At 33.4% G+C, this 19941-nt stretch overlaps 2 protein-coding genes across 3 annotated transcripts; one reads left to right on the forward strand and one right to left on the reverse strand.

Annotated features, from left to right (window-relative positions):
* Positions 1 to 770: 770 nt before the first annotated feature.
* LOC123220622 lies at positions 771 to 3667 on the forward strand. The gene is made up of 5 exons (XM_044643131.1): positions 771 to 1942; positions 2044 to 2139; positions 2297 to 2472; positions 2562 to 2757; positions 2854 to 3667. Exons 1-5 carry the CDS (start codon positions 1328 to 1330, stop codon positions 3025 to 3027), a joined length of 1257 nt encoding a protein of 418 aa, XP_044499066.1. The 5' UTR covers positions 771 to 1327; the 3' UTR covers positions 3028 to 3667.
* A 240-nt stretch (positions 3668 to 3907) lies between these two features.
* On the reverse strand, positions 3908 to 9480 carry LOC123220618 (sodium/calcium exchanger NCL). 2 transcript variants are annotated; one of them, XM_044643116.1, is made up of 7 exons: positions 8953 to 9480; positions 8023 to 8208; positions 7330 to 7511; positions 5332 to 5477; positions 4927 to 5194; positions 4531 to 4842; positions 3908 to 4380 (listed from the first exon to the last, which is right to left on the reverse strand). In XM_044643116.1, exons 1-7 carry the CDS (start codon positions 9335 to 9337, stop codon positions 4132 to 4134), a joined length of 1728 nt encoding a protein of 575 aa, XP_044499051.1. In that variant the 5' UTR covers positions 9338 to 9480; the 3' UTR covers positions 3908 to 4131. The 2 variants fall into 2 exon arrangements, with proteins under 2 accessions (XP_044499051.1, XP_044499041.1); XM_044643106.1 differs by having other exon boundaries at positions 4531 to 4839; positions 4924 to 5194; positions 8953 to 9479.
* Positions 9481 to 19941: the final 10461 nt, after the last annotated feature.

Raw genomic sequence — 19941 nt, forward strand, 5'->3', positions numbered from 1 at the left:
CTAAAATAAAAATGGGTGTCCTTACATTTTGCATGTCTAACAATTGACCAAATTAAAGTGGGTTTATGGAAGATACAATTTGTTGACAAGTTAAAAAGATAGTTTGGTTATGGGTAAGGTGGGCCAATTTGGTAAAGGTAGAGATGTGATTTCTCTTTGTTGGATTTGAAGAAAATTGCAATCACTCTTCACATATTTTTTTTTTTTAAATTTTTTTTCCTTTGCCTTTCTCTTTATTTAATCTAAATTTTTTTGAAATAAATCTAATAATAATAATAATAATAATAATAGAACAATGTTATATATATATATATATATATATATATATATATATATATATATATAATTTGAGTATATTGATAATATATTATCATGTGATTAAATATTATTTTATTTTTAGTTTAAAATTATTTACTCATATGATGACATATTATATATATACTTAAACTATATATGATATCTTATTTTCTTCATTTAATATATGCCTTGGAATGAAAGAATTAAGATAAATTAATAATATTTCTCTGAAGAGTCATTATAACATATTAAAATCAAAACTTTTAATTTTCTTGATATAATGAATATGAAATTGATAATTAAATCTAAAATTCTATCCGATCAACTAGATCAATTCAACACTCAAACAAGAATCTTGGTTAAAAATAATAATAATAATAAGATAGTACCACTTAAACTTTGCACTTAGCTACTTTTGGAACTTGTAACCCAACACAACGCCACCTCATCCCTCCTTCATGAGAGCCGGTCTCTAGTCTTGTTTTACAAATTCGATTTCAGCGAGGATTTGGGCGATAAACCTGACAGATTTATTGTTTCAATAGATTTGCATGGTTTTCATATTTTCTATAATTTTAATTTTACACGATTTGATCTGTCTCTCAGACAAACAAAACATCCGGGTTTTGAGAAAAATCTGAAATTTCTCACTCTCACTTTCTCTTTCCCTTTCTTCAATATTTTTTACGCTGAAAACTTGCCTAGCTTCGTGGCTTTGCCGAGATTTTTGGTAATCTTGTTTTAACTTACCTTCTTGATTCTACTCTGGATTTTGGTCTTACAAATCTTCTGGTTTTCTTTATTTCAAATTTTGATCATCTCTTTTCTTATGAAAATTTTTTCTGTTATAAAATTATGTTTCTGAAACAAAATGTGAGAGATGACAGGTGTGGTAAATGGTAGATTGAAGATCAAACTTTGAAATGCATGGGAATCAGAGTCAAGATTTGAGTTTTTGATCAAAATTAAATCTTTTTATAGAAGCTAACTTCAAGTGTTTATAGCTGTTGTGTACATTATTTTTAGATGGATGAAAATAAAAATGGCTCAAGAAGATCAAAAGTGTAGCAATATTAGCACCGGTACTTGTGGTGGTGGTGCTGGCGGCAATTTTGTTAGATCTTCCAAGAAAAAAAAGCCTAAAAAAGTCCCACAAAGAGGATTTGGTGTGGCTCAACTTGAAAAAATTAGACTAGAAGAACAACAAAAGAAAGATGCAGCTATTGCTTCATCATCTGCTAATATGTTACCCACCAAATCTTCATCTCTTCCACTTCCAACTCCAAATTTTCATCCTTCAACTCAGTCTTCTTCTCCTTCTGCAATTCCATTTCTAGCTGATATTTCATCTCCAACTTTGGTGTTTAGGCCTTCTTCTTCATCACTACAAATTATTGATATTTTGAATCCCAACACTGTTCCATTGACAAACCCTGTCGGGTGGTCAACTGCTTCACTTGAAGGCCAAGAAAACGTTCATAAATTGTGGAATTCTTCTGAGTTTAACATTGAAAAAGAGAGTTCTGGGGTGGATCAAGGATCGGCTTTTCTATCGAATTTGAATCATTTTTCTCATGAATCAATCCCCATGTGGCCTCTCCCTATTCAAAGAGCAGAACAATTCCAGCATCATCCTTCTTCAGTTGTATGACTTTTACATAAATTTGTTTATTTTCAAGTCATCTTTACGAGTTTGTTCTGAATTTTTCTTATGCCTTGTTTTTGTGATCCATGGAACTTGTGCAGGTGAATGAATCATCTGCACTAAATTTTCAGATGGAGCCCCCTTCAAACCAAAGCTATTATGGCAATTACACACCTATGTGGCCCGAGAAGAGAAAGGTTCATTCATTTTGCTTCCATCTAGTTTTCTAATAGATTATTTCTTGTACCTGACTAACCTGGATTTTCTGTAATGTGCTCTAAATTTATGTTTATTCTTCTTAGATTTAGGCATCTAACCAGTAGATTGTTTCAATGTGGTTAAATTTTAGTATAGATGGTTGGCATGAAGAGGTCATATCCCTTTCCTCTAGACAATCCACTAGGTGTCTCATCTCTCCATGGCAAATATCCGCCAATTGTTCATCCTAGAATCAGCAGGTCGGAGGACTCAGCTTCACGTGGCTGTAGTGGTCACACACTCAATTTTGAGCCTGTTGGCACACTTTTAAGGTTAGCTTGAGTATGTCTCTAGATTGGTCCCTTGTGTTTTCTTGGTTGTTAATGTTGATTGCTTTTGTAATTGTTTCCAAACTTGTCAGAGAAGGCTCTTCATGCTCAACCTTCATGTTGGAGCCCAATAATTCACAGAAAAGCATAAAAGAAAATGGACCTCTTCTCACCTTAGCTCCTCTCACAACAAATTCAATGTCTGAAGGTTCAAAAATAAGGCACCCACAACCTTATCTAGCCTTCCATAGCACTGAATTCCCTGATTTTGAATCACAACCTTATCAGGTGAGTCTAACTTAAAACCAATAACCCACATTCATTCTACTATTGTCACTTCCTTTCTAATTAACTTTCTTATTTCTTTATATCATTTGTGAAAAGGGAAATGTTGAAGATCCAATTCTTCAGCCCGAACCCGGCAGACCAAGTCATCAGCAACCTTACTATAGCTTCTTCCCACAAGCAGTGGCAGAAATAGACCAAGCCACAGGCAGAGTGAATAACCGTAACAATGGTGAAGTAGGTGAAAGTGTTGATCTCAATTTGAAGTTATAAATGTTTAAAGCTCTTAAGCATTTCTTTGTTAGGCCACTTGGTTATCTGTATGAGACCATACCAAGCAAGACTTCGTTTCCTTTTATCCTAAATTAAGTTAACAATCAGGGTGGCATGAAAATTTTATAAATTTGCTTATGCAAGCTTTAGTGTGAAAGGTTAGAAAAAACAAATCTCGGCCATGTGAGGGCAGAGAGAAGAGAAAGATAGGGAGAGGTAAATTGGTTTGTTTTGATGAAAGCAAAGTTGGTTGGTTATGCAAAGTGGGTTTGTTTTCATTTTTGGTATCGGTTTTGGTTGGTGAAGGAGTCAGTGAGGCAGGTTTTTGATTGATAACAAACTTGTCGCAATGGAGAGTTGTGGCTGTGGTGTGGACTGTGGAGATGTTTAATTATGCTTTTGTCTTCTTTGTTGGGGTGGGGTCTGGTCTCTAAATCTGACCCTTCAGTATGGTTGTGATGAAAGCATAAGGCCCACATTGAGTCAGAGAAGATAAGAAGGTAGTGCACGAATATGAGAGGAAAAGTGTTATTTGGGTAGCAGCACTCCAGTTGAATGACTATTAAATCATGCATTTTTTGTGTTATTTTCTCCTTGAAACTAAATCCCAAGTTATCATAACAAGAATTCTTCATCAAAACTCAATCTTCAAAGTGTAAATCTCATCTCTCTTGCAAAAGTAATTTTATTTTGATTAAAATTTCAAAAGGGTTTTATAATTTTTTTCATATTTGTAAAATAGATAATTACAAATATCGGTACTTTTTGAGTCAGTTTCATTAAAGAATCCCAATTTTAAGTTTTAATTGATTTTGCTATCATTATAAATATTTATTACCTAATGATGATTTTGGAGATTTGTCAAGACAAAAAAAAAGAGTGATGTGAACACTCATTTTCATAACATGACTTGAAATCTAAATGTCTTTCAAAACATGATTTCCGGAGGAAGTTCAAGACCATAAACTAGCTCAAAAGGAATCTCAAAATCCCAATAATCCGGCTAATAATACTCCTGGGGCTTCAGATAGTCATTAGATAGCAAACACACACCCATCCCAAGAATCACAAAAGGGAAGTACGACAGTTCATAAACACCACGAACTATGACCAACCTAAAACATAATCTAGAACATAGACCAATGCCAAGGAGAAGGGATATAGGAGGTATGCAATTGAAGATGTCCAGAGAGGGAAGGTTGTGCGGAAACTCCCAAATGCACCCATCACAATGCAAACAATAACAATAACCAGCACTTCGGCTGAGAAGTCCCATGTTAATCCTCTGAGATAGACGAGAGCTAAGAAAACTGATAAGCAAAGGACGTTATTCATTGTCACCGCTCCATATAACTGCAGCAAAAAAACTCGGTAATGAGAAAAAAAAAAACTGCTTTTACAGATAATTTAAAGGTCCAATAGTTGCAGGGGCATTGCTTTAGGTCTAATTAACAGGTTTGTACAGCAATGGCGCATAGAATTTAAGAGAAATGAGGAACTAACCTCAGAAAATGTTAATGAGGCAGTTCTGATCCTCTTACGACTGGCAAAAATGATTGCTGATACTGATTCACTTGAGTTGGTTGCCAAAGGCAATGCAATAAATGAGATAAAGAACGAAGGTATACTTGTTGCATCTGAAAAGTTATCAACGGCATCTACAAGAGGGTCGGCAAACGCAGCGGCAATAATGGTTCCAACCAAAAGCATCAGCACTGCTTTAATAGAGGTCCACTTGCGGTTTTCAACAGCCTCAACAACCTCGTCACTTTGTTCATCGGGTCCCAACAAATCATGCTCCCTCTTTGTTTGCTGCTCATGATTTGCAAGATGTCACAAACCTTATAGCAATTAGGCAATCTAAATAAAGATGCAAGTCATCCTTGTGCAACTTACCACATGAAAGTCACTTAGTTTGGATGTCTGAGATCCATGATCAGCAGATCTTTTTCCTCGATTTGCTTCATTGAGCCATTTCTCTATACCATCACAGAATTCTTCAAAGTTAATTTGATCATCATGAGTAGAATCAAAATCTTTCAATAATTTGTCCGCAGCATCATCCATATCCAAGTTTATCTCGTCAAACCGAATTCCTATGATCAATGCTTTTAATTCAGAACGTGAAAGTTGTCCATCTTTACTCTCATCAATCCAGTCAAACAATCTGTCATAATAAGTCAGTGCTAATAAGAATATCTTATGAGTGGCAGGAATTTATTAAATAAAAAAAAAACATGATCTTATTCCATTTTGAGAGAAGGGGATGGGTGAGGGGCACGGTTTTGAATAAATAAAACTGACTTTTTTAGAACTTCTTTGTTAGCTTCTCCTCTATCATTCAAAAGCCTTCCCAAAGCATGCATTCTCAGATGTTTCAAGACTCCTGATATCACATGCCTGTGCCTTGCATAAGCAAGCCGCCGCCTCTGGATCCAAGGCTGGAACACCTACATGACATGAATGAAAGAGAAGTCAAGCATCACTATACATGCAAAATTTCCATAAACCGTAACCATTAAAACGAAAAAAGAAGGCTAAAGCAAGAGGCAAGATCTTACTAGCTAAGTATACAGAGGACATCAAATTAGTAAACTTTCTTTCTTACTATAGCATTCAAAAACATTTGCACTTAACATTAAAGGGCATTTGGCTAATAAGAGTTAATGAAGATTATTTTGATAATTTGTCTATTACTACTTATTTTACTTTGTTTAGTTTATAAATAATAAAAGATTTCGGTAATCTTGTATTATCAAATGGTGATGTGATGAATAATATAAAAGTTCATCTGATTATTACCTCTACCTTAGATATTAAAATATTATCAAGTTAATCTTGATTTTATTATAACTATATTCTTATTTATTAATTTTTTTAAAGAAAAAATAATCTTATTTTTAATTAATATAACAAATAATATAAAAAATATTTTAAAATAATTAAACTCAAAGACATTTAAGTAAAATAATATACTAGTTTTGTTTTTATTACTTCTAACCAAACAAAATAATTATTTATTCTTATCCATTTATATCAAATTTTATTAAACATAGTAATAATTTATATCTAATAATCTTCAAAATAATCTATTTTAATATTTCAATTTTGATAATAAAACATTGGTCAAAAGACTTAGTCCCACCGAAAAATTGTTGCTTTCCCAAATTCTCTTATTTTCACTTTGAAAATCTTATTTACTCACTCATGAACCATTAAAATTAACTGAATCCATTAATTTAAAAATTTTAAAGACAAAATTTTAATTTTTTTAATATTATAGGTTAAATAATGATTTTGCCTTTAAAACTAATAGATTTAATAGTCCATAAGTGGATAAATGAGATTTTTAAAATTAAAAGATAGAAATTTGAAAAAACAACAATCTTTGGGTGTGAATAAGTCCTTTGATCTAAAACATTCTTTAAACCAAATATCTTCTAAAATTATAAATGATACTACTCAACAAGGTCCAAAAAGAAACACTTATTGATGAGGTAATGAAAGAAGAATATATCCTCCAAATATTAAAATGTTGATGCCTTCGAAACTCACTTGTCCTAATCGAGAATAATAGCAATCTTTCATCACTTATCCTAAATTTGAGAAAACAACAATCCTTGTGTAGAAATAAGTCCTTTGACCTAAAATATTCCTTAAACCAAACGCCTTCTAAGATTATAAATTATAATGCTCAACAAGGTTTAAAAAGGAATATCTATTGATGAGATAATGGAAGAAGAATATATCCTCCAAATATTAAAATGTTGATGCCTTCAGAACTCACTTGTCCTAATAAAAAATAATAGGTGACCATATTATTAATATTAATGCTTTATTCTTTGTAAATTTATACTGTGACATAGCTACATTCAGTTACAAATGCGTTAAACTTACATGAACAACAGGCAATTAGCCAAATCTTTAAACAACTTTGCAGCATCTTTAGAGAGTATACATAATAGGCCATTAACATTTAGCTCATCTCCTTAACAATAAAAGCCCACACCATATTCAACCTTTCACCGTATCAAGCAAATAATGGTCCATTTCTCACGATTTTTCTTTACAGCATGGAAAAATGTTTTACCTATATGGCTTTCTAAGATATTATTCATTTGTTAATTTAATATTACTAAAAATATTTCAAAGACTAAATATAATATCATCACAGAATTTTTAGTGTGCCAACAAAAAGATTGCTGTGCCTCAATTTCGCTAATGCTTAGTTAAGATGGACTCATGGAAAGTATCACAGGGCTGCAGGATGCGCTATGGTTATTACTTAAAAGAAATAGTCACCTGATAAAGGCAGTAAGCAATCAGCATCAATACAGATACAATTAGCGCAATCAAGACAGCTAAGTGTCTTCCTGAAGTTGAATTGAGAATCTGTGGTATTTGAACAACAATAAATGGAATCACAGATATGGCCATTATCCTTGCAGCATAGCAAGTCCAAATATCAGTACTAACACCAGTTTCTGCAATCAAAGAGATTTTTCCCTTTTTATTAAAAAATTGTCAATGGAATATAAACAAAGGTTCACACTCAAAATAAAGGAGGCATAGTTAATCAAGTATGATTTCCTATAAAAATTGAACTAACACACACGACCACCGTTGCCATCCCTAAACTTCCTGTCTCAAGCCATATTTATGTTTTCCAGGCACAGCCACTGCCCCACTGGTTATGTCTTAAATTTCAACTCTCCATCTCCTCCCTACCCCATCCTTCTCATCCAATCTGCAGCTACGGCAGTGCTGCCTCATAGCTTCTATAACATTTAGTGTTTCTAAGACTTAAATACAACACTTTAGACTTGTCCAAATGTTGAGATTTATTTTTTACATATGAGTAAACAAATTCAAAGATTCTAATGCCTTAGGCACATTCCAAGTTAAGAGCTAGAATACTGCTTAATCCAAACTAAAACAGCCCTTCGGTCAATCAGAGAAGACGAGTAAATGATAATTCTGAGTAAAGTTACATACCAGTTAAGCTAAACCCTTTTGTATTTTGACCATCTTTAGCAACTGAACGCTCAATGTCACACTTGCCAACGATAACACAGGATCCCCATATTATAGTGATAAGCATGACAGTTGATCCAGCTAGCAACCCCATTCCCACTGAGACCTGACTTTGAGCAGTTTCCTTAGTTCCCGAAAGTCCAGACACTGTAAAAACAATAGAATTACTCAGATGCAGTCAACACGTTTATCACTATGAAAGGAATCTAATTTTTAAGAAGATTTATTCTGAGAAATACGTCATGGAGTTGCTTCACAACTAAGTAAGGTATTCTATCCACATCAACAGTATTTAACAATTAAAAAAAATTAATTACAAGAGAACCCATGAGTATTCAACTAGGATAAAGCATCTAACAGGACCATTCAGTTGCAAATACTTCAGAGGGATACCCATAATACATCTGAGACAAAAGTTGGAAACAAAAAAAGATGCAAAGAATAATATTTAAGGAATTAAAAAAATAAAGTTCAAAGATGCAAAGCCATATGTCAAGCTAAAGTACAAAGGAACCAAAATCATTTTCATTATATAACATTTACACAAATTTAAAAAAAAAAAAATTAGAATCAGCGGGGCCACTGGTATGCCTTGCGATAGTTTTTACGTTTATCGAAAATCCAACGGACCACCTTAACGTCAACTTCGCTATTTCCCTCACAGATCTCCCATTTTTAACAGAAAAAAAACAAAGAAAAAGCTCTAAACTTTAAAATCTATCCTCCTCCACTCGATAATAAACGCCGATCACAAATCAAGTTTCATTTAGTCCACTACAAGCTAAAACAAAAAAATAGCACACAATTTCAAAAATTTAACTCCCAAATCGCAATCCCAATTCTAAAGCACCCTTTTCCCACACTCTCTCATCAACCAAACAAGGCACTTACCAAGAATAAGCATTGCGTCGGGAAGCGCTCCGAGGATAGGAAGAAAGAGGCCTCCAACAACACCGGGGCCAAGAATCTCCAACAACAGCTCACTCCCATTAGACAAATACGTGGCGGCAATGAACATGAGGTACCCATAAACGATGATCAAAAACAAGTTACCCCAAATAGTCGTAGTACAAGGCATGAAACCGTATGTCTCTTCACAAGTGGAATCAGCACCGAGTGACGCGGACAGAGGATTAAGCACAAGATACTGGGGGTTAAGCCCATCGGAGAGTAGATCAGATGGGGTAGAGTTGGGAACGGATCGAGAATGGACGGCGACGATGGAGAGAAGAGATAGTGAGAGGAAGAAAAGCAAGTGGTTTAGCCTAGTAGCCATGGTGGAAGGTTCGAGTGAGTAAGAAAACGTTACAACACTAATTTATAGGTACTTACGAGTACGTAAGCGATCAAAACAGTGAGAAAGACGAAGTGTCTGCACCGTGTTGTCGCCGCGGGGATTGAGAGAGGGGGGCCAGAAAGAGTGAAGGATTTAATTATAACAACAATTATAACCGTGTGCTTGCTTGGTACACCGATAGTGGTCACTAATCGTTCGATCCAATGTTTTAACTTTTTTCTAGAAAAATATCAGGATAAATTATAAATTTGCTCAATCTTTTAATTTTTCTAATATAATAATTATAAAATTAATTAATAAATTTAAAATTTTATTTATTCTATATAATTAATTTAATTCCAAATAAATAGTTTGATTTTGATAAAATTTCTCTTTATAAATAATAATAATAACCTTTAGGTCCCTCAAAGGTTTAAGATTTATTAGTAGTACCCCACATGTTTGGAAAACTCTCAAAAATTGAGTTGAAACTTGAAAGGATGTTAGAAATAATAAGCCCAAAAATAGAGGGATAACTGGTATGACAAAGATCTAGTTTGATTGGATTTTTGATAGTTTTTGTATTGAGAAACCATTAAAGAGAGAGAAAAGATATCAATTATAAAGTTAATAATGCAATAGAATGAATTGTCAAAAAAACGATTGTCTAAAAAAAAAATTTTTTTGATAAAGAAAATGGCAATTAACCCTAAATAATGAAAGTGAAAAAATAACATTTTAAAATTAAGTTAAAATAAAAATTATTAATTTTTATCATTAAAATATAAAATTAAAATAAATTATTTTTTATATGAAATCTCAAAACCTTTTTAGTAATAATAAAATTTAATAAATTAATAAGTATTTAATTTTTTTTTAAATACAACATATGAAACTTAAAAAAAGAAAAAACTTGAGAAGAAGTCCTTTGCTCATAGAATTATGTACTTCAAGATTGGAATAATTTATAATTAAAAATAAATATATTTGCTAGCGTTTGCCGACAATAGGTTTTTTTTTTTAAGGAAAAAAATATATATACATAATTGAAGAAGATATTTAAAAGATGGGAGGCCACCTCGAAAGATCCGGCGCTATTACTTCTTACTTAGTGCAGAAGTAATTTCAATTACTATATTCACACTGAAAGAGGCGATGATGCCGGCAGCTTTTCGGTACGTTGACATATAGCATTCAAGGTTCACTGGATCCTACAGATTTGACATTTTATTTATCTTATCCAAATTTGGTATGTTAAGTTCATACTGTTGCAGCATTCTTTAATATCAAACCAACCATATTAAGATATATTATATAATTCCATAAATATGGTAAAACAAATCACAGAGTCACATGATTTGAATTAAACCTTATAAATATAAATTATAAAATGACAATTATCATACAAGAACTTGGTTATTATTTTAAGTTGAAATGACAATTATCAAAAGGGTTGTTAATTATATAGGGTTAGATTTGTAGACTTTGAATGTCCTATAAATTGAAAGACAAACTTTTGTTAGGCAGAGAAAGTCTTTCTCTCCTTTCATATGTCAAAATATGAACACACCTTTACAAACGAAAAATAGTCAAGTGACTACAAAAAAATCAGACAATTAGACACTAATTTTCTAATATTCTTCCCTTGAAGTACGATGATAGGGTTGAAAAGAGGACCATAATTAGTTATTTACTGTTTTAAATCACTTAAATTTACAGAAAAACATACCAAGCCTGGTCAGCTTTGTCAGAGCCAACGCGAATCTACCGTTACCCAAGAGATAAAACTGGTAAGCAAACGGAGGGAAAACACTACCGACAAGAGGCTGCAGAAACCTCTGCCGCAGCAGCAAGAACGGGACAGGCACAGGCTGCTTGGTACCACTCCAAAAGCTGCCAGCCTCGTCACGAAGATCAACTCACCAAAGTATTTTTAATTCTTCAACATATGCACGTGTCCCCAGCTTCACCACAAAGATCAACTCACCAAAGCATTTTAACTCTTCAACGTAGACGCGTGTCCCCACACACAACGCCCGACCCCACTCCACGCATCAACAAACAAAACCAAATCAACAACTCTCAAAATCATACCAACCAATTTAAAAAAAATCAGAATACTCACTCTTATTTATAAAATAATTTTTATTAAAATAAATAAGTATAAAATTATTATTTTATTAATAACATTAAAAAATATAAAATTTGTTATCCATTATTAGAATAAAAAATCTAATATTTCCAAAAGAAATATCATGTACATATAATATTCTATTATAATATATGAATCTGGTTGATTTTGTTGGTACCTTTTTGCCGTCCATCGGACCTTGAAAAAATCAAAACCTTCACCTTAGTTTAATACTAAATAGTAAATAAAATAATCTGATTTGGAGGGCAAACAAAACGATTTAAAAATGTTGTAAATGGGACAATTGAGAATGGGAGAGAAGCAACAAACTAATTGTCAAAATCAAAATCAACAAAACTCTGATGTTGAAGTTGGACCTGGAAATTGATGAGGATGGGCCAAAATTAATGCCATTTTGAAACTTAATGTCCTACTAGCTAATCAATTTCACCGTGGCAGCATGACAGCCCTGCATATAAAATCTCATTTAAAGTAGGGCCATCCACATACCACTTGATGTTTGTTCTCTAGTTATTTGTATAGCTTTTTCTGCGGGAGACCAAGTTGGGGACCTCGCACTGTATAATTACCAAGGTACGACTCTTGGATTTCAATTCATTTAGTTTGAATTCAAATGAATTTGAATAGGGTTAGATTCAAATCGAGTTAATTTGAGCTTAAACTTGATTCGACTCGATTTGAGCTTAAAACGAGTCAGACTTTGCTCGGTTCGATTGAACTCGAACTAGCTCAGTTTGACAAGGCAGATTTTTTTAAAAATTTTTTATACAAAACGATATCATTTTGATTCATATATATATACAAAACGATGTCATTTTGATATGAAAAACGAGTCGAACCGAACCAAAACAAGTCGAACTCGAGCCGAGCCGAGCCGAGTTCAATTCGAGTGGAACTCGAGCCAAACTCGAGTCGCCCTTAAATAAAGCGAGCCGAGCCAGAACCGGCTGCGAGCCGAGCTCAATTCGATTCGAATCTAACCCTAAATTCGAGCTCACAATCCCAGGCTCTAGCTGCTTCAAAAATTCATGCTCACACGCAAGCACAAAGTCCAAACAGCTCAGGCTCCGGTACAAGCATTAAGGCATTTCTATTACCCAACTCAAAAATTCTGGTATTGGAAATTTGGATTTATCATCACCATCCAACCTAGCTCTTGACACAAACTTGAGTCACAAGTCTGAGTTATAAATTCAAATAATAAATTTATATCATAAATTTGAATCATCAATTTGAGTTATAAATTTAAACTAAACTTGAGTCAAACTGAACCAAATAATTTGTTATTCAAATCGAATTTGAGTCACCATTAATTTTGCTCGACAAACTTAAGTTGAACTCAATCTGAACCAATTTCTATGCGAATCAAATTCAAACTAAATATTTAGTTTAGTTCATATCCACCCCTAAACTAAACTCATTCAAGATTGTTCGAGCTCAGTTTGACATAAAATTATTGAACTCGAATTTGAGTGGTGTACAAGTTCAACTTTCCTAGATGTTAATGTACTCGCACTTGACACCAAAGTCATCAAAAGTGTTCCTAGCCATAGTTATTTGTATACTATGATATTGTTTTTTTGATACGATATAATATAAATAAAAAACGATACGTATTTTAAGACATATTGAATTAGTATGATACCGTGTATATATTATACAATACTATACAAGTAATATGATAAATACATGTGGTCGATATAGATTAAAATTCTTTTTTAGAGAAATAATGATGCAATGGGGTTTATACAAAAAATTTTAAAAGATGTTTGAAATATTTTCTAAGATGCAAAATGATATAATACTTAAAATTTTTTATTATTTTATTTTTTAAAAAATATGTATTACGATCTGATATGATATATATAAAAAATTAAAATTTGACACATTATACGATACAAAATTCTACTACCAAGACGTAAAGTGACTCATTCATTTTTGTCACCTTTATCATTATTTATCGAAAACAATACTAGTTTGATAAATAAATTGAGTGGCTTGTGAATCGATCAAGTCAACTATTCTCTAGCTTAAGCTTAAATTTGAGTTTATTAAAGCCACAAAACTTTATCTCAAATTGGTTTCACCTTGACTTGGTTCAAGTTTAAATAAATTGAGCTAACAAACAAGTTGGAATCAATTTGGCTCAGATCTTGGATAACTATATCCTATGATATTTGTGTATTTTTAGTTATAATATGTTATATAATCCATAAAACAAAATGCCGAAATTACTCAAGATTAAAAGTTAGATGTATTTTTCGGCCAATTATTTTGGTGATATTAAAAAGCTATGTCTGTGCGATGCCATTAGACCGATTTGTGTATTGGCCAATATGTGGATCTATGTAATTTTTACACAAATTTGTGTGACTATTTCAATTGATTTTTAGTGGTTCCCACATTGAAAAATCATCAAGAAAAAGGACAGATACCATCAAACATGAACACCGCGATAAAATAAAATTTTTGAAATGTAAATATAATATTTTAAAATTTAAGAGAGGTAATATTTATTCTCTAAAATATAAACCTCTAAAAGTATTTATGATAAGAGTGAAAAATTATTTTTTTAAAATTAAATAATAAAAAATTATTAATTTTTAAAATTAAAAAATTAACTTTTTTAAATAAAAAACTTATGACTTTATTTTTAGTTATAATTGTTAAAATTATAATATAAATAAATATTTTAAAATTATAAAATAAATAAATATTTAAATTTTTAGTGTTTTAAATTTTCGTTATACCTTAGGTCAAAAAATATGTCATTTCGCCGTGTTAAAATAGGTAAAGTGTCTCGTCAAGTGGTGAAGTAAGCAATTTTGGGAATGGTGAAATGCCTTGTCGACATGATTGAAAGCCTGTCTTTTCACTGAGGTGATCATTAGGCCTCCGACTGAACTTGGGCCCAACATGGACAGTTAATGTCTTCGCAAAGCTGCCTTCTGTAATTAATTAATTTATAATTATATAATGATTCTTTTTTGGGAAATTTTAAAAACTAGGCAAAATTAAAGGGGTCTAAGTGAAATTGTTCAAAAAATTCAGGTTTAAGCAAAAATGCCCATATTTTGTGAAATGACGAAACTGCCCTCATATATAAACACAGCAAATTTTCACTGTGCAATTCAAAGAAAATTCGAATTTTTTCCACATCCCACGGCAATCCCACGGCGAACGTCATTTCCGCCAATTTTCTTGCTTTTCGGCAACCGAAAATGGAAAATAATGTTATTACATCTCCCGTAATCTTGTTTGGATCAAGTTATTACTCATATTATTGCGATTTGATTGAGAATTTTGGGTTTGAAATTTTAGGGTTTACGGTTTGAATAATGCTTAAAATGTTTCAATTTTTGGTTGTTTTTGTTGAATTGATTGAGGGGTTTTATGTTATACAATATGTAGATTTGATTTATGTGAAAATCGGAGGTCGAAACGACCAAAAATTGGCCGAAATTGGCTGCCGAATGGAACGGCAGTCTGCCGTGGGAACGGAATTTCCCACGGCAGGACGAATTCTCCCACGGCAGTTTAATGAACAATGGGTTGTGGGGGGGTAAACTGGCTTTTTTAAAACATTGGGGTGTCGGGGAAATCCTTAGCCCACGTCGGGTTTTTTTGAAATTTCGCACGTTGTCGTGGGAAAAGCGAAATTACGAACCTGCCCCCCTTTATATACAAAGCAAAATTTCCCACGGCAGCTCTGATTTCACTGTTCTTTTCCACGAAAAATCGCAAAAATTTCCTCCTTCCACGTCAATCCCACGGCGAAGGTCATTTCCGTTGATTTTGGAGCTTCCCGGCAACCGAAAATGGCAAAGAAGGTTAGTATATCTCCCGTAATCTTGTTTGGATCAATTTATTGTTGATATAATTGAGATTTGAATGAGAATTTTGGGTTTGAAATTCTAGGGTTTACGCTTTGAATATTGCTTAAAATGTTTGGATTTTTGGTTGTTTTTGTTGAATTGATTGAGGGGTTTTATGTTATAGAATGTGTAGATTTGATTTATGCAAAAATCGGAGGTCAAAACGACCAAAAATTGGCCGAAATTGGCTGAAATGTGGATCGGCAGTCTGCCGTGGGAACGGAATTTCCCACGGCAACGTGCTTTTCCTGCTTAGTTGGGGGGTAAATTGGGTTTTTTAAAATCTTGGAGAGCTTGATGAGATTCATTACAACAAAGGGGGTTTTATGAGAATTTTGGATATAACATTGGACCTTTTTAATTAAAGAATTTTCATTTGGGGTTAAATTGAAATTTTTCTCATCCACGGTTTCTGATCGTGTAGTTTTCGAAATTTATATCCGTTTTTTCTGTTTTAGGTTTTTCTATATGTATTTTTCAAATTTCAAATTCGAGTTTTCAAATTTTGGTGTTTTTTGACACAACTTACGATGTAACGACGTCATTTCAATTTCGTTTTTCCGAATTCGAATTTCAGTTCCGTTTTTTTGGATTTCATCATTTTAGGTTATATCGATTCGTATTTTCACGATATTCGAATGATTTTCCAAGTATCATCACTTTAAAGTATTTCAACGTATAGAATTCGAATTTCAGTTCCGTTTTTTCGGATTTCACCATTTTAGGTTATATCGATTCGTATTTCACGATTTCCGAATGAATTTTCGAGTATCGTCACTTTGAGGTATTTCAACGTATCGAATTCGAATTCGAATTGCAACTCCGTTTTTTCGAATTTCATCATTTCAGGATATATCGAATCGTATTTTCATGATCTCCGAACGATTTTTTAATTATCGTCACTTTAAGGTATTTGAACGTATATAATTCGAATTTCATTTCCGTTTTTTCGAATTTAACCATTTTAGGATATATCGATTCGTATTTTCACGATTTTCAAATGAATTTATGAGTATCGTCACTTTCAGGTATTTCAACGTATCGAATTCGAATTGCAACTCCATTTTTTCGAATTTCACAATTTCAGGATATATCGAATCGTATTTTCATGATCTCCGAACGATTTTTCAATTATCGTCACTTTAAGGTATTTCAACGTATAGAATTCGAATTTCAGTTCCGTTTTTTCTGATTTCACCATTTTAGGTTATATCGATTCGTATTTTCACGATATCTGAATGATTTTCTGAGTATCGTCACTTTAAGGTATTTCAACGTATAGAATTCGAATTTCATTTCCGTTTTCTCTAATGTAACCATTTTAGGATATATCGATTCGTATTTTCACGATTTTCGAATGAATTTCTGAGTATCGTCATTTTCAGGTATTTCAACGTATCGAATTCGAATTGCAACTCCATTTTTTCGAATTTCACAATTTCAGGATATATCGAATCGTATTTTCATGATCTCCGAACGATTTTTCAATTATCGTCACTTTAAGGTATTTCAACGTATAGAATTTGAATTTCAGTTCCGTTTTTTCGGATTTCACCATTTTAGGTTATATCGATTCGTATTTTCACGATATCTGAATGATTTTCTGAGTATCGTCACTTTAAGGTATTTCAACGTATAGAATTCGAATTTCATTTCCGTTTTTTCGAATTTAACCATTTTAGGATATATCGATTCATATTTTCACGATTTTCGAATGAATTTTCGAGTATCGTCACTTTGAGGTATTTCAACGTATCGAATTCGAATTGCAACTCCGTTTTTTCGAATTTCATCATTTCAGGATATATCGAATCGTATTTTCATGATCTCCGAACGATTTTTCAATTATCGTCACTTTAAGGTATTTCAACGTATATAATTCGAATTTCATTTCCGTTTTTTCAGATTTTACCATTTTAGGTTATATCGATTCGTATTTTCACGATATCTGAATGATTTTCTGAGTATCGTCACTTTAAGGTATTTCAACGTATAGAATTCGAATTTCATTTTCGTTTTTTCGAATTTAACCATTTTAGGATATATCGATTCGTATTTTCACGATTTTCGAATGAATTTTCGAGTATCGTCACTTTGAGGTATTTCAACGTATCGAATTCGAATTGCAACTCCGTTTTTTCGAATTTCATCAATTTGAAATATATCGAGTCGTATTTTCATGATCTCCGAATGATTTTTCAATTATCGTCACTTTAAGGTATTTCAACGTATAGAATTCGAATTTCATTTCTGTTTTTTCGAATTTAACCATTTTAGGATATATCGATTCGTATTTTCACGATCTCTGAACGAATTTTTTATTATCGTCACTTTAAGGTACTTCAACGTATAGAATTTGAATTTCACATCTGTTTTTTAAATTTGACCATTTTAGGATATATCGATTCGTATTTTCAAAATTTTCGAACAATTTTCTGATTATCGTCACTTCAAGGTATTTCAACCTATAAAGTATGAATTTCAGTTTCGTTTTTTCTATTTTCCGTCATTTAAGGATAACTTTTTCGATTGTTAACATTCTAAAGAAGTTGAACGTATAGAACTCGAATTTCTGTTCTTATTTGTTAAGTTTTGTCATTTCCTTTTTAATTATTTGGTATTTCTCATCTTTATATGTTTTTTTCACTAATACATTTGTTTACATATTTATTTTTGTGAATATCTAACAAATTTTACGTGATTGTTACAGGATATTTCTCGCAAAAGAAGACGGATTGAGAGCGAGTTGCGCATTCCTGACGAGTCCAGACACTTTCGGGCAGATGCGATATCTCGTGCCTAGCGTACGGCATTATCCCAGATTTCTTCTACATTGACCCCTCAGCAGCTGCGACTATTTGAGAGGACGTGTTTCGGGTCCTTCCTTCGTTTACCCGAAACCAAATTCTGCGGGATATTGGTTCATGCATTTTTACTCCGACAGTTACATCCACCATTTGCCAGAGACGAGTTTTGGTTTAGGGTTAGCGGGGTTGATGTGAGGTTTAGTCCGTTCGAGTTTGCGTTGGTGACAGGGCTTTCGTTTAGCCGTCGGACCGATGTTTCTTCATATATTCCTCGCTCCTCCGGACATAGGATCATATCTACGTACTTTTGCGATTGTCCGAAGGTGCAGTATCACGACATCGAGCGTGTTTTCTTGTCGAGGCCATGGGGGGATGACGATGTTGACGCTGTCAAGCTCGCCTTGTTGTATATTCTACACATGGTTTTGTTGGGCAATGATCGACGAAAGAAGGTGTCCACGGAGTACTTACAGTTAGTTGATCATTTGGACGGGTTTAATTCTTACCCGTGGGGCGTCGCTGTATGGCAGATGACATACGATTCTATGTCACAGGCGAGTGAGAGAGTCTGTTCCGGACGGATGTAGGAAATCCGTAAATACGACCTTTACGGATTTCCTTTCGCATTTCAGGTAAGTTTTATATTATTATTTATATATATTAATTGGCAAAAATATAAATTGTTTAATATTTACCTCGTAAATGATTATATTACAGTATTGGATATATGAGACTTTAGAGACGTTACACGATTGGATTGACCTTGTCGATCTCTATGCGTCCCCACGGATGTTGAGGTGGCGTACGCGAGACGTCCCTGTTTGCACTCATATAGGTCGTATTTTCACTGGTGATCCGGTATGTACTAGTAAATTAATAAGTCGATTAATTCATTATATGTTACAATTATTTTGACTTATATATCTTCATCATTAGGAGGATGTCACATTCCCTCTTGAGCCATCATCGATCGAGGAGGGTTTACCGTGGTACGCTGAGATTCGTGAGTACACCGGTTTACCTGATGCTGATTCTTCCTCATCTTCTTCGGTTCCGACCGCGACTAGAGACGAGGCTCCTCCATCCTCGGGACCTTCAGATATACCTGTAGAGACTCCACAGACACATCAGGAGCCTATTCAGCCTCCTGTTATGGAGCAGCCTATATGTTCCCCTGTTGTTCAGAGCCCACGGACGACAGACCATCCAGGATTAGAGGCCCACCCTAGCGTGGAGGAGCATCCTGGAGTCGAGGACCGCACTACCCATCATGCCACAGAGCAGTGTCCCCGATTCGTATCATCCAGTATTTCTACATCTGATGCTACCTTAGCGCATTGGGGTGCTACGATTTTACGTGAGATATCGAGTTTTCGTGACGATATCTCTTCCCAGATGACCCGATTACGTGACGATGTCTCTTCTCAGATGACTCGATTAGAGGATCGTATGACTCGTTTGGAGGACATCGTCACGCGTACATATCCAGCCTTCGTCGCTCAGGTTGTAAAACCACTTATAATTTATTACTTATATAAAATGTCTACAGTGTTATAATTCTGACAACTATTATTACATTCGCACAGGAGAGGGACGAGGATATCCCACCGACATCCCCCGTTGATACCGCAATACCATCCCGTCACCCACACGAGGTCCGTATGATGTTTGAAATTTATATTTATTGTTAAATGTCATTATTATATTATAGTATTGTTATATATGAAATATCACTAATTAAGTTATTATTACTAATATGTTAGGGTAGTC

This window comes from Mangifera indica, chromosome 1, assembly GCF_011075055.1.
Source record: "Mangifera indica cultivar Alphonso chromosome 1, CATAS_Mindica_2.1, whole genome shotgun sequence".
NCBI lineage: Eukaryota > Viridiplantae > Streptophyta > Magnoliopsida > Sapindales > Anacardiaceae > Mangifera > Mangifera indica.

What these genes read in the sequence shown, in the direction of transcription:
- LOC123220622 (XM_044643131.1), top strand. Translation starts at nt 1,328, where the DNA reads ATGAAAATAAAAATGGCTCAAGAAGATCAAAAGTGTAGCAATATTAGC. An exon ending in CCTGTTGGCACACTTTTAAG is followed by an intron (nt 2,473 to 2,561) that starts GTTAGCTTGAGT and finishes CAAACTTGTCAG; the next exon opens with AGAAGGCTCTTCATGCTCAA. An exon ending in TTGAATCACAACCTTATCAG is followed by an intron (nt 2,758 to 2,853) that starts GTGAGTCTAACT and finishes ATTTGTGAAAAG; the next exon opens with GGAAATGTTGAAGATCCAAT.
- LOC123220618 (XM_044643116.1), bottom strand. Translation starts at nt 9,337, where the DNA reads ATGGCTACTAGGCTAAACCACTTGCTTTTCTTCCTCTCACTATCTCTT. An exon ending in CGACGCAATGCTTATTCTTG is followed by an intron (nt 8,209 to 8,952) that starts GTAAGTGCCTTG and finishes TTGTTTTTACAG; the next exon opens with TGTCTGGACTTTCGGGAACT. An exon ending in CCTCATTAACATTTTCTGAG is followed by an intron (nt 4,381 to 4,530) that starts GTTAGTTCCTCA and finishes TTTTTGCTGCAG; the next exon opens with TTATATGGAGCGGTGACAAT.